This window comes from Manis javanica, chromosome 4 (genome assembly GCF_040802235.1).
Source record: "Manis javanica isolate MJ-LG chromosome 4, MJ_LKY, whole genome shotgun sequence".
Taxonomy (NCBI): domain Eukaryota; kingdom Metazoa; phylum Chordata; class Mammalia; order Pholidota; family Manidae; genus Manis; species Manis javanica.
This window is the reverse complement of record NC_133159.1, coordinates 130,179,881-130,193,048: the sequence shown is the minus strand read 5'-3', so window position 1 is coordinate 130,193,048 and position 13,168 is coordinate 130,179,881. Positions and strand designations below refer to the sequence as shown.

At 46.2% G+C, this 13,168-nt stretch overlaps 1 protein-coding gene and 1 long non-coding RNA gene across 4 annotated transcripts in view; one reads left to right on the top strand and one right to left on the bottom strand.

The window, feature by feature from the left end:
• MINK1 (misshapen like kinase 1) overlaps positions 1 to 8,768 on the bottom strand; it is a 48,092-nt gene extending 39,324 nt beyond the window's left edge. Inside the window, exon 1 of the mRNA XM_037026799.2 lies at positions 8,508 to 8,768. Within this exon, the coding sequence (XP_036882694.1) occupies positions 8,508 to 8,564 (57 nt within the window). The 5' untranslated portion in view covers positions 8,565 to 8,768. The remainder of the gene's footprint in view (positions 1 to 8,507) is intronic.
• On the top strand, positions 3,301 to 12,600 carry LOC118973993 (uncharacterized). 3 transcript variants are annotated; one of them, XR_012130518.1, is made up of 3 exons: positions 3,301 to 8,439; positions 10,629 to 10,678; positions 11,374 to 12,600. It is a non-coding gene; the product is annotated as an uncharacterized lncRNA (long non-coding RNA). The 3 variants fall into 3 exon arrangements; XR_012130516.1 differs by having other exon boundaries at positions 10,629 to 12,600; XR_012130517.1 differs by lacking the exon at positions 3,301 to 8,439 and adding an exon at positions 8,783 to 8,919 and having other exon boundaries at positions 10,629 to 12,600.
• The last annotated feature ends 568 nt before the right edge of the window (positions 12,601 to 13,168 follow it).

The following is a 13,168-nucleotide window of genomic DNA, read 5'->3' as shown; positions in this document are numbered from 1 at the left end:
TTACAAGGTACCAAGAAGTGGATGGCAGCCCTGCTGCATGGCTTCAACTTGTCCCCATCAGCTGCTCTGCTCCCAGCCCCTCACTCACTCCCAAAGCTGTTTTTCTCCTAAGGACGTGCTAGGTCTTCCCTCTGGTTACTCCCCTGCAACTTGAGCAATGACATACACTCACAACCAGTCTTCAAGGAGACAACCTTTGGATGAAAAGACCTAAGGGAAGACACCAGTGCTAGCCTCCCCTCTCAAATGCTGCGTGCACACATCTATCTCTGCATCAGGCTGCCTAGGCTTTGTTTGGGGCGCCTGTCTGACTGTTTTCTTGAAGATTCTTTCCTGAGCCACTCAGCATTAAAGACCAAGTACTACATGCTTCAGCCACTTTCTCACAAATGTGCCTTGAAAGAAACAGTGGGTGAGTGATAAAGAGCATGGAAATCTTCCTTACAGTCTGGCTTGTAGCCTGCCCATTTTACCCTCAGAGGTGTGCTGGCAGCCAAATAACAGCTGTTAGAAGACACGTGCCATGCACACAAGTAATTCAGAGCTTACATTCTTCTCTCCAACCAGAACAAAGTAAAGGAGGGTATTTAGGAACTACTTCCGACTTCAGGGAAGAAGCCTGTCTAGTCCTTCACCTGACCTATCCTACATTCATACCAAGTTTCACATGAGCCACAAGCAGCCATTTTGGTGGAAAAACAATTCTTCAATGAGCTGCACACATTGCAGAGTGGTTAACATCCCTGATACTCCCCCACATACTAACTGCTGGTAGTGACACTGAGGCAGGGCGAAAGACAATTAAATCTCCCTCCTCAACATTTCCAAACTCCCCCTGGAGGGCAGTGCCACCCTAGTTGAGAACCACCAAATATCTGTGTTGTTTTGTCACACAGTGCCCAGCATACATGAGGTATGCTCTGTTGCTTGCAGAATCAATCTTAGGAAGACTTAAGATCCCTATCACATACAAGTGAGTAAGTCCTGAACCCCTACTATGTGCTCAGCATTTTTGTAGGCACTGTGGAGGATCACCAGGAAATGTAGATCATGGTCCCTTTATGTAAGGAAGTGATGGGAAAGCAAGACCCTAACAAGGGATTCAATACAAGGCAATATACGTTCAAATGCCAAATTATAAGGTCTGTGAGAAGGTGGAGAACATGACCAGTGGGGGCCAGCATGGTCAGGAGAAGCTTTGTGGAAAAAGCACAAGTTGAGGTAGCTTAAAGAAGGCAGAATTTTCTTCACTCAGCCCTACTGATCCTCCTTCTGTCCTTGCAAGTTATTCATAGAAAACTCCAAACCTGTGGTTCCAGGTGCAATTCAGAAACCCAGGCTCTTCAAATTCGTTTCTCAAATGGCTCCTAGTGGAAGAGGGTATGAAAAATTTCCCTCTCTCTCTCCAATGATCAGCTCACAACAGGCCTGCTTTTAGGTGGCCTCATCCCTAAGGCAAGGCAGAGGTACATTCGCTGCATGTGCACTGACTTAGGCACAGACTCGGTGGTGGGGGTTTCCAGTTGTGATCACAGAAACTCTCCACTTCACCTGTCCACTTTGGCTCTGTAAGACTCTCCTGCATGTCCCAGATGAGTCTGAGATCCTCACTATCCACTCTGTCAGAGGTCATCTTGCCTCCTCCCTTACCAACCATTATCATTTTTCTTAGGTTAAGAGTCTCCATTTCCTCCATTCATCTCTCTCCAGCCACTAAGGCTCCTCCCATAGGCTGTGCCACCAAGCACCTCTCACAGCCCATCCCACCATCTTCCCCACCGCCACCCACCTGACATTTAAGCAGCTCTTGCAGTCCGGCTCCTCCAAGAAGCCCAAGACTGTGGCTTCCACAACTCTGTTTCATTTCAAACACACAAAATCAGTAACACTCCCCCTACCTATGTAATGTAAACTGGGTCTACACCCCGCTACTTGCACACAATGTAAACTGGGTCTCATCTATTTATACACCATATCTAATGTTAAGAAAAACTCTACTTCCCACAGACCACAAGAGCTGAGCCCAAGGCTGGGCCTACCTGTGTTTTTTTATGTGAAACGAGCCTGCCTTCCAGTCCTGCCACCATTCAGGCTAGTAATGTCTAATGGTGCATACACACACATGCAACTATGTGAGGAGACGGAAATGTAATCAGCTCACTCTACTAATCACTTCACTATTTATATCAAAACATGCTGTACATTTTAAATATATACAATTTTAAAAAAATATATATAAAATAGAATGTCTAGTGATATACCTTTCTTCCTCAAATAAGTGCTCTAGGCAGTAAGCACAGCCACCTACCCAATGCAGTGACACGTGAGTCCACACAGACCCAGTACTCAGTGATTCTTCCCACAGTAAATACAAATGAGGGTCATTTCAGTCATATGCCCTTTCCATTATACATACCCTTACCCTTGAAATAAACCTCTTTTCCCCTGATAGGAAAGTTCAGAAATCCTTTTGGAAATTAAGCCCAGAGTTCCACCCCATCCTCAGACCTGTGGCCTTTGCTTGTTGACCAAACACTCCACCCTAAGAATAGCCCCATTCCAGGTCCACAATTTTGGCCATCATCAAATTCTACCTGCTGGTTTGCCTCTATCTATTCTTTCTGCGATGCCACCTTAGTTTTTTGACATGTGATTTGTTTCTCTCTCAACCAACCAACCAGTTTTGTTCTGTAAACAGGAAAAACAATTCTTGTTATATGCTCTTTTGGCACGCTAAACTTTTCAGCAACAGTCCTTAACACAGTTTGCACTTTTATATATATGTAATCATATATATGATTATTTTATTAATGTGTCCCCCCACTAAGATCTAGGCTATAGGAAAACCATGTCTGTCTTGTTTGTCACTGCCCTCTGACTAAGTTCCAGATCTTTCCTCAAACAAAACAGGAAATCCTACCCACAGTTAGCAAGTACATCCTCAGGCTGTCTGGCTACTGCACAAAATCTGCAGGGCCTCCATCCCTTTCTTCTCTCCTCCCTCTACCATTCCCTGCCCTTATAAAGAACAAAGAGCTTCAAGAAACCTTTCAATTACCCTCAAGGAGCTTCCTGTAGATGGAAGAATCCCAGGCTCTTGTCAAGGACTGGTTGATTAGGAAGAGAATGGCAGGAAAAGCAGGAGAGGGAGGACAGAATGAATGTGGGCTGTGAACAGAGTCCAAGTCTTCTACCACGGAATGTTTTTGTATCTTCCTATATTCCGTGGGCATTCAAGAAATGCTTTGAGAGTTGATTTATTTACCTGATTATTTTTTGTTCTATTTCTTCAACCTAGGAAAGAAAAGACAGAGAGTTGGGGGTATAAAGTGGGTGCTTGGGGAAAGGAAAAGACTGGATATCAGATTTCAAGATGACTGACCATGGGACAACAGAAAATGAGTATAACTCATGGGAATCAGATTTAACAAAAACTTCCCAACCCTGATATTGAGGAAAGCAGTAACAGTTGAGAATAGGGGAGCCTGAGCTTGCAAAGGCATTTCTTAGGTGGATGCACCCAGAATTCTGACAAAATAGGTTAGTATAGTTCTGATCACAGTATTAAATCCTTCCCATAGTATCCAGAACCTGATTCTTAAAACAACAGACAGACAACATCTGGTGTGAGGAAAGGCTATCACTGATGACTTTCTCTGGCACAACTTTGTCTGAGGCAGACAGATCAGTCAGGCCAACTCTTGGAAGGTTTCTGGAGATGCTCTCCAGTCCTAAAATTGTTTTATGTTTCTGAGTTGAGAGCTTAGAGCATCCCTTATTTATAGACCTATGCCAGAGTGCAAGCTTGTAAAGAGCAGTTGCATACTTCTTGCCATCCTGTCCCCAAGACGACAAGTGAGGACACTTTACATATCCAAACTGTTTGAGTGACTCTGTCATAGGCACACAGTTTAAAGTTGAAAGGGATGGAGACCAGACTTAAAATTAGGATGCTATATAGCATAGTGTTAAATGAGTTCTTGGGGCAAGTGTGAGGGGGTAGACCAGCTGGCTCTCTTGCTGACCCCTCTCACCGTCAAAACCTCACTTTTCCAAAGACTTTCCTTTCCATGTATCACTAAGGACTAGGGCAATCTATCCTATCCCACAGCATAAAGGCTGGTGGTTTCTCTAGGGCCCTGCCTGCCTCCAGAGGAAGAGTTAACACCTCATTTCATTAGGGGAAGAGTTAACACCTCATTTCAGCAAAGTTCTCTGTAATCTTCCTTCCATCATTTTTCCAAAGCAGCATTTCACTTCACTCCAAATGCTCCTAGCTCCCCAAACAGCCCTACCCTCATCCGCAGTTCTCTAGGAAAAAGTCACTACTCAATGCCATTATTTCTACTGTGGGAGGTCAGCTTTCCATTCCCCTGCCTGAGGCATCTGTCATCAACATTTGGACAGGGAGCACATCAGAACACAGTAGCAGTCCCAAATTGTTCAGCAGCCTAGAAACGCAGGCCTAGAACTGCCAACTTTCCAAGTGCTGGCTCTACAGCCTCATGAGAAGGGAAGGAAAGGGAAGACTTCTCCAAAGAATGGACACAACAACACAAAATCATTTAAAAAAGAATATCTCTGTCAGCACTACTACCTAGCAACAAGTCCCTCTTGACCTAGCTCCACGATATTATTTCAATACAGCCATACTGAGCACAGCTCGGTAGTTTCAAGGACACTGCGGTCTAAAACTTCCAGAGGGTTGGGCAGTAAAGAGAAGCTGTTTGATTTATGAAGTGGGTCAACCAAAAGGAGCTATAATACAAAGGAAACAGGTCAGCCTGGGGTCTGCTCCCTCCTTGTCCCATCCACTTCTACTGATACTTATCCTTTGTGGGAAGCCAAGAGCTCCAAGTCAGAAGATTCTTTTGGAATATAACCAAGCTTGGACACAGGGAAAGCTTGAACTAAGAGGTCCGTATTTTCTCTTGGATGATCCTAACTTTACTTTAAGGGCACTGCTCAGATGGAAGCTTCCAGAACTCTGTTTACCACCAAGGTCTGATTCCAAAAACAACTCAGAAAAGAAATATACTTAATTGTGTGAATATAAAAGAGGGGCATAAGGAAGCCTAACAAGTATGACATTTATTGTTTTCTCTCCAAGCAAGCATTGTGCCAAAACTGTTCACTTGCTATCATGACAAACATTTGGGTCCCCACTCTGTGCAAAACACTGTGACAGGCAGGCACTGGTGAAGCAAAAATGAACAAAAGAGTCAAAATCCTAGCTTCCACAGAACTTACGTTTTAGTCAGGGTTGATAAAAATATACAGTTGACCCTTGAACAACAGTTTTGAAATGCACAGATTCACTTACACATAGATTTTTTTCAATAGACATACTGGAAAATTTGGGGGGATTTGTGACAATTTGAAAACACCTTTTTTTTCTAGCTTACTTTAAGAATACAGTATATAATACATATGACATACAAAATATGTGTGGATTGACTATGTTATTGGTAAGGCTGCTGCTCAATAATAGGCATTTAGTAGTTAAGTTTTTGGGGAGCCAAAAATTACACACAAATTTTGGACTATGCAGGGGGGTCAGTTCGCCTAATCCCCATGTTGTCAGCTGTTCTTGTCAGCTGGTGATAAATACTAATGAAGCAAAATAAAGCAGACTAAGGGAATCTATATAAAAATTTATATAAAAATAAAGCAGGGTAGAGAGTGCTATTTTAGATACTGTTGTGCTAGAAGCCTTCTCTGATTGCCATCTGATAACAATAATAACAATAAGGGCTACCATACGGTCACTATGTGCCAGGAACTGGACTAAGTACTTAACATGCAGTATTTCATTTAATTCTAAGCAGCTTTGAGTTCAGTACTATTACCAATCCCACTGTACAGATGAAAAAATGGTGCTTTAGAGAGGAAAGGCTCTTTGCAGAACCTTTAGTAAGGGGAGACAGGGGAGCAAGGCCACGGCTACACAGTGAGAAAGCCAGCACTCACACTCAGGAATACAGCTACTACTACTAGTATGCTACTGTGCAGTAGAGAAATGTAGCCTCAAAGAGATCAAGTGTGCCTGTGGTCACAAAGTGGCAGGTCCATCAGGCCTCCCCACACATACATGGCTAAGAAATTAGTGCAACTCAATCTTCCTAATCCAGACTATTACTCTCATCACCAGCTGAAAACCAAGCCTTTTCTTGAAACAAAAGAAGGATGACTTGGGCTCTTCAAAACAAGTTAATGAATGCTGACTATGTTCCTCTCCCATTCCCTTCCCTAGGCCCCCTCTACTAGAAGATGATGTAGAAAGGGAAACATGCTCTGCTGCAAAGTCTCCTGGTTAACACTTCTCACTGGAAACCAGGCAGAAACAGAACAAGGGATGACTGAGCTAGCTGCTCCATAGTGCCACAGCAGCCCTCTGAGGTGCAGCAGAAGGGACAGGCTGAGAAAAGGTCAGCAGCAAGGAGAAAGCAAACCGTCTCTAGCCCCTTTAAAAGAAAGCACAGCTCTTCCTCCCCTGGCATCCTGGGGTGGCAGTGGGGGAAGGGCAGCGCTTTCTCAAGAAGCAGGAGGCAGGAAAGACAGAACCCCTGGGAGCAGGTCAGCAGGCTTTCCTTGAGGGAAGGGAGAGGAGAATAAGGAAAGTGGCAATTGAGGAAGGCTTTAAGCAGAGAAATCCAAAAAGGAAATACCACATCCGAGGTGCAGAATTGCTGGAAATCCTAGGTTGAGGGGCCAGGCCAAACTACCAGAAGAGTCTAAAGGAAAAGAGAAGCCCAAGCAGGTCCTACACTGCTTAAGCCAAAGGTCATGGTTTGGACCCTCCCATTTTTAATTGTACTGCAGTCACCACAACCACAGAAACCTATAGCCAGAGTTAATCAATAACCAACGTGGTAAGGGAAGACAGTGATTGCAGAGCAGAGTACATTAAGGGGAGCCTGGGTTTCCATTATCATGTCCCAACTGGCTTACCATGAGAACCCAGTTTAAAGTGATCATAAGAATCTTCCTCCTAAAGCCTTCAGACCCTTAACCCACCAACAATAGATGGAGAAATTCAATGCTCAGTTTCCCTCCTCAGCAACTTATCACTTTCTCTACAGCAAGTCATGTCTCCTGGCCTAACACTGCACCAAACAAATTATGACCTGAATGGCAAGAAAAACTGTGTCACCTAGAGAGACCCAATTAAGGACATGACTTTGCTCTCTTCAATTCCCCTCTCTCCTCCAGTCATATCCGGGGCACCTGTGTGGCTGACTGCCTTTTCCCACTACTGACCACGTTCCCTGGCTAACTCAAAAGCCAGAGGCAGTTTCAACAGGGGCCTCCAGTGAAGCTGACCCAGAGATGGGAAATCCTGCTCTCCCCACCCCTTGGCCTGCTGAAAAAGCCCGAAGGACACAGGACACCACCACCACCTGGGTGACAGTCTGGTGTGTTCACCTTGAAATCACTCAGTCGTCCCTTAAGCCTCCGTGCTGAAGAAAAACCACAAAAATGCTGAAAGCTCCCCAAATGAGGCATCCACGAGCCCCCAAAAAGGGACAATAATTGGTATTTCGAAGAAATTCCTGCTACAATTGTTTCCTTTTATCCCCTTTTCTAACTAGCCCTCCCTTGAGAGATCTCCATTACCTCCTCCTCCCTCCAGCCAACATAAACACCCACGGCTTTTCCAGTCTCCTGACTGACCACATGCAGCATGTGTTCTGTGTGTGTACATACATGTAAACATCCCCTTCCCAGACCAGGCTAGTTTCTGAAGAAAATAAATACCTGCCCTCCTCCCCCAGTGCTCTTGTCTCCTTCCAGCCCCACGCTGCTGCAGAGTCGGTAATGTAATATTCTGGGGCTCTGAGACCGGAAATGCCTGGTTCTGGACTGCTGCACTTGAAACCCGAGAGAAGGGATAGGGAGAGCTGAACACCGGGGTACGGGCGACGGTGAGAGGTGTGGGCTAGAGATGGGAGGCTGAAATTCCGACCAGGGAAGAGATGCAATTGAGGGGTGGTTGAGAAGAAGAAAGGGTGATGAGGGGGAGGCTGTCAAGAGAGTTGCAAAATCAAAATTCGAGGCCCTGAGAAAGAGGAGGGGGAGGAAGAAGATACAAGTAAGGGCAAGAGAAGAAGGAGGTCCGGGAGGAGGTAAGGGGCCCGGGAAAGGCACCACAATGAAGATTCTGCAGGTGACGGGGACCAAAGTTGGGGGGAACCAGTGGGTGATCCCTAAAAATCTTGGAGGAAGGGGGTCTGGAACCTGGTAAAGGCAGCGGTGGCAGGGAAGAGTGGGGGTGGGGCGCCACAGGGTGGGGACCGGATTGGTTCCCAGAATCTACAGCGAGGGGAGAGAGAAGTGGAGCAGAGGGCGACGGCCCAGCCGCGGCCCGCGCCCGGGGAAGGGGCGGGGGTCGCCCAGGGGGATGAGGCTGGCGGAGGAGGCGCCCGGAAAGCACGTGAGGTGTACAGCCACCCCGCTTCCTTGCGGCGGGGACGGGAAAGCGCGAGGCTGGGGGGCAGCGCTCTCACCCGCAGGGCAGATAGGTCGATGTCGTCCAGGCTGCGGGCGGGGGCTGGGTCGCCCATGGCCTCCGCGGGGAACGGTGCCCCGGGGCCGCTCACGCTCCGGCTCGGTTAGTCCGTTGCCGCCGTCGCCGCTTCTCCCCCATTGGGGGATCCCGGGGGCGGACTTTGCCGCGCCTCCCCGGGAAAACAGGGAGGGGGAGGGCCGGCGGGAGGACCGACCCACCGACTGACAGGAGCTATCGTCCCGGAGCCTGCAACCCGAGCTTCCCGACTCTCCTGCGCAGGCGCGGAGTGGCCGTGCACCAGGCGGGTGGACGAGGGAACGTGACGCGAGCGCGCCGTTTCCCCTCCCCCTAGGCGCCGACACCTGCGCGCAGGCGCAGGATCGAGAGCGCGAAAGGCGCGCGCAAAGATGGTGAGACCGCGCGAGTCTGGCGTGAAAGAAGTGGGCGGCGGCCCATGCGGCCGCGGAGCGGGGCCCACGAGCTGGTGCGCGTGCGCACAGGCGTTTCCTTCCCTTCCCTATTTTTTGCCCTTTCTCCACCCCATTTCCTTCTTAGCTCCCCTCTGACGCCTTTCCTTCCCTTTCTCTTCTTTGCTATGCCCAGCTGCCAATCAAGCCACCCACCTCTCTATTTGCGGGGGAAGGGGGGCGGGACGGGACCCACCCCCCTCTAGTACTAGGGGGGTTGTTATGGTAACTCCCCACGCGAGGGCTGGGTGGCTCTAGATAGGATGGGCTGTCCACCCACCTGATTGCCATGGCAACAGTGCAGCCGCTGAAGAAGGGGCCTCTCCTTGAGAACCGGGTTTGAGAAACCACATGACAGTTGGGGAGTAGTCGGGGGGACTGGCTGCCATAGGAATGCCCTTTACCCCCTTCCCTGGTTGGAGTGCAGAGAGCTGAGGAAGGAATTTCAGATCTCAGGATAGGGAATCCTACTGCAGAGTTATCTGTGCATCTGGGGTTCTGCACAAAGGAACTATTTCATCAATTATTCATGGTTGATCGCTGGAGCTGCGCCTGGGGGAAAGGGTAGCAGGGCGGCGTGGAGGGTAGGGGGAGGAACCTATGTCCAACTCCTTCAGATCTTTCTTGGGTCACCTTAGGTCTAGTCCTGTTGGCACAGTACCCCTAACCATTAGCCGCACTGAAGGCTAGGGAACACTTTGCAGGGAATCATATTATGCTATTAACATACTGCGTAACTTTGAGCAAGATGCTTTGCTTCTCTGGGCTTTTCTTGGAGGAGAAGGCTGTTTGATCCCCAAGATCGCTTCCAGTAACAATAGTATTTCTGAAAAATCCCACCACCCGCCTTCATATAAACATTAGTTTGGAGAGTTTGAATGAAAAGTCTTTGGAAAGGGGCTAACACCCTGGGTTATGGACCCTTCACTTTAGAATACCAGATGCACATGCTGTCTCATTTCCCTCCCCTTCCAATTACCTTGGCATTGTCTTTGTCCAAGCCACAATCCCCACTCACCTCTATTACTCTTACCAGCTTCCTACTTGGTCTCCCTGCCTGACCCCCTCAAATCCATTCTCTACATTTAGAATGATTTTTCTAAAACTCAAATCTGATGTCACTCTCCTGTTTAAGACCCTCCCCCACTGACTTTTGAATAGTCTAAAGTGTGACATCAAAGACCCCTCAAGATTATTCCTGCTTTTCCTGCCATGTTTTCCATTACTCTACCATTTGATCTCAGGTGTTCTAGCCATACTGAAATCCTCTACTCACAGTTCCCAGCATTTAACAGACTCCCCTCCAGCCTTTGCACTTACTGTTTCTCCTCCCTGGAATATTCTGTTAGGCAGAAAAATAGATATGAGCTGGTGGAGGGAGAATAAGGCCAGTAAAGCCCACTAAAAGGAACTCAAAGAGTTAACCAGATAAAACTAGAAAGCCAGAAAAGACAGAGTTAATGAGTTAATCAGTTGAAGCTTCAAAGGCCTGGAACAATTTCATATGTCCAGATATTCCCCAGATAAAGAAAAAGTATCCATGTCTTCATTGTGTCAATTAGATCATGCCATTGTAAACTCTACTTAGTCTGCTAAAAGGCCCAGTTTATTCTTTAACTTAAACTATACACTGTTTTTTTCTCTCCCTCCAGCCCCTAATCAAGTAACTTTATAACCAGGGCAGAAGACAGACCTCGGAAGTGTAAGTAAACCTATGTGGACAAAGAATGCTAAAGTCCCAAACTAACACAGTCACCTAAATAACCCTATTCTTGAGACAAGATTCCAAAGGAATTATAAATCACCTGTATATACCATGCCTTATGCTGACCCTTACTCAAAAAAGCCCTATAAAACCCCAGACCCCAAACCCTTAAGCGTACTGAGGTTGCTCACACTCACCTTTCTTCCAGTGTGTCACTCTCTCTGTCCCTACTTGAAATAAGTAGGGAAGGACTACTGAGAGCTCTGATTTGGGCTTGCAAGTTCCTGCCACCTGGGTGACATGGACAGGACAGCAGCTGGACAATCATGCTCCTTAGCAGCCTGCCTGAAAGTCTCTTTTCTTTGCTTTTGGGAAGTTCTCAGAACAGAATCACACTCCATCCAGTGCTCTGCAGCTCCTCCAAATCTCAGGGTGGTAGGAACTCAGTTCCTATGCTGTGTAGATTCCAAGAGGACACTGGATGCCAGGTGACATTGGCTTCAGGACTTGGCAAGGGATTATGCCCTTAGGCCGAGCAGCAGTTCAATAAGCTTCCCTTTCCCCCATTTTTCCTTACTCTCTGCTTTATTCAAGTAAACCTGCCTTTTTCTGCCTTGACTCAGGCCCCCTCCTCTCTTGAAGTGCATTCAAAATTTTTACTCTTGAATATAAACATGAGCAACTTTTTCCAGAACGCATCTCCTCGGGCAAGAGAAACAAAAGCAAAAATGAACAAATGGGACTACATCAAGCTAAAAAGCTTCTGTACAGCAAAGGACACCATCAGTAGAACAAAAAGGCATCCTACAGTATGGGAGAATATATTTGTAAACGACATATCCGACAAGGGGTTAACATCCAAAATACATAAAGAACTCACATGCCTCAACACCCAAAAAGCAAATAACCTGATTAAAAAATGGGCAGAGTATATGAACAGATAATTCTCCAAAGAAGAAATTCAGATGGCCAACAGGCACGTGAAAAGATGCTCCACATAGCTAATTATCAGGGAAATGCAAATTAAAAACAATGAGATATAACCTCACACCAGTTAGGATGGCTGAGATATAACCTCACACCAGTTAGGATGGCCAACATAGAAAAGACTAGGAACACCAAATGCTGGTGAGGATGCGAGGATGTAGATAAAGGGAACCCTCCTACACTGCTGGTGGGAATGTAAATTAATTCAACCATTGTGGAAAGCAATATGGAGGTTCCTCAAAAAACTAAAAATAGAAATACTATTTGACGTGGGAATTCCACTTCTAGAAATTTACCCAAATAAAACAAGATCTCAGATTCAAAAAGACATATGCACCCCTATGTATATTGCAGCACTATTTACAATAGCCAAGATATGGAAGCAACCTAAGTGTCTATCAGTAGACAAATGGATAAAGAAGAAGTGGTACATATACACAATGGAATACTATTCAGCCATATGAAGAAAACAAATCCTACCATTTGCAACAACATGGATGAAGCTAGAGGGTATTATGCTCAGTGAAATAACCCAGGTGGAGGAAGACAAGTATCAAATGATTTCACTCATTTGTGGAACATAAGAACAAAGCAAAACTGAAGGAACAGAACAGCAGCAGACACACAGACTCCAAGAAGGGACTAGCGGTTATCAAAGGAGAGGGGTGGGGAGGGAGGGAGAAGGGAATTGCGGGGTATTATGATTGGTACACATGGTGTGGGGGGTCACAGAGAAGGCACTGTAGCACAGAGAAGACAAGTAGTGACTCTGTGGCCTATTACTACACTGATGGACAGTGACTTCAATGGAGTATGAGGGGGGTCTTGATAATATGGGTGAATGTAGTAACCACAAGGTTCATCATGTGAAACCTTCATAAGAGTGTATATCAATGACACCTTAATAAAAAAAATTTTTTTACTGTGCTTCACTACTGTGTCTCTGCCCTCCAGTTTGTTGCAGCTGGGACAAGAACTGAAGAAAATAAACTCAAGCCCCCCAGTATCGCCATGCCCACCCTCACTGCCCTTTGCTTTGTCCCACATGTCTAAATCACTTCCTCCATGAAGCTTTCTTTTGACCCATTAAGACTGAGTTTGGCTCCTCTGTTTTAGCTGCCTGGCTTAACCCCAGAGTAACGTTTAACACTTTCAGTTATAAAATTTGTTGAATCTCCTTAAAGGCAGGAATTATGTCAGTCTTGTTCAGCACAGAGCCTGGCACCCACTAGAAGCTTAATAAAACATAAGTGAATGAAGCCCTCTCTTGTCTGGGTAGGCACTGTGATATTTAGTAATTCAAGATCAAGACAATGGAACAGTAGGAAAAAACAGAATTTAAAGTTAGTGCTTTGAGCGTCATTAATCTCTCTGTGGCTCAATTGTATCATTTGTAAAACAGAGTTAATAACAGCAAGGTTAAGAAAATAAAATTAGGTCTGTGAAGAACTTGGCATATACCAGGTCCTCAATAAGTTTACTAATGACTGACTCACTGGC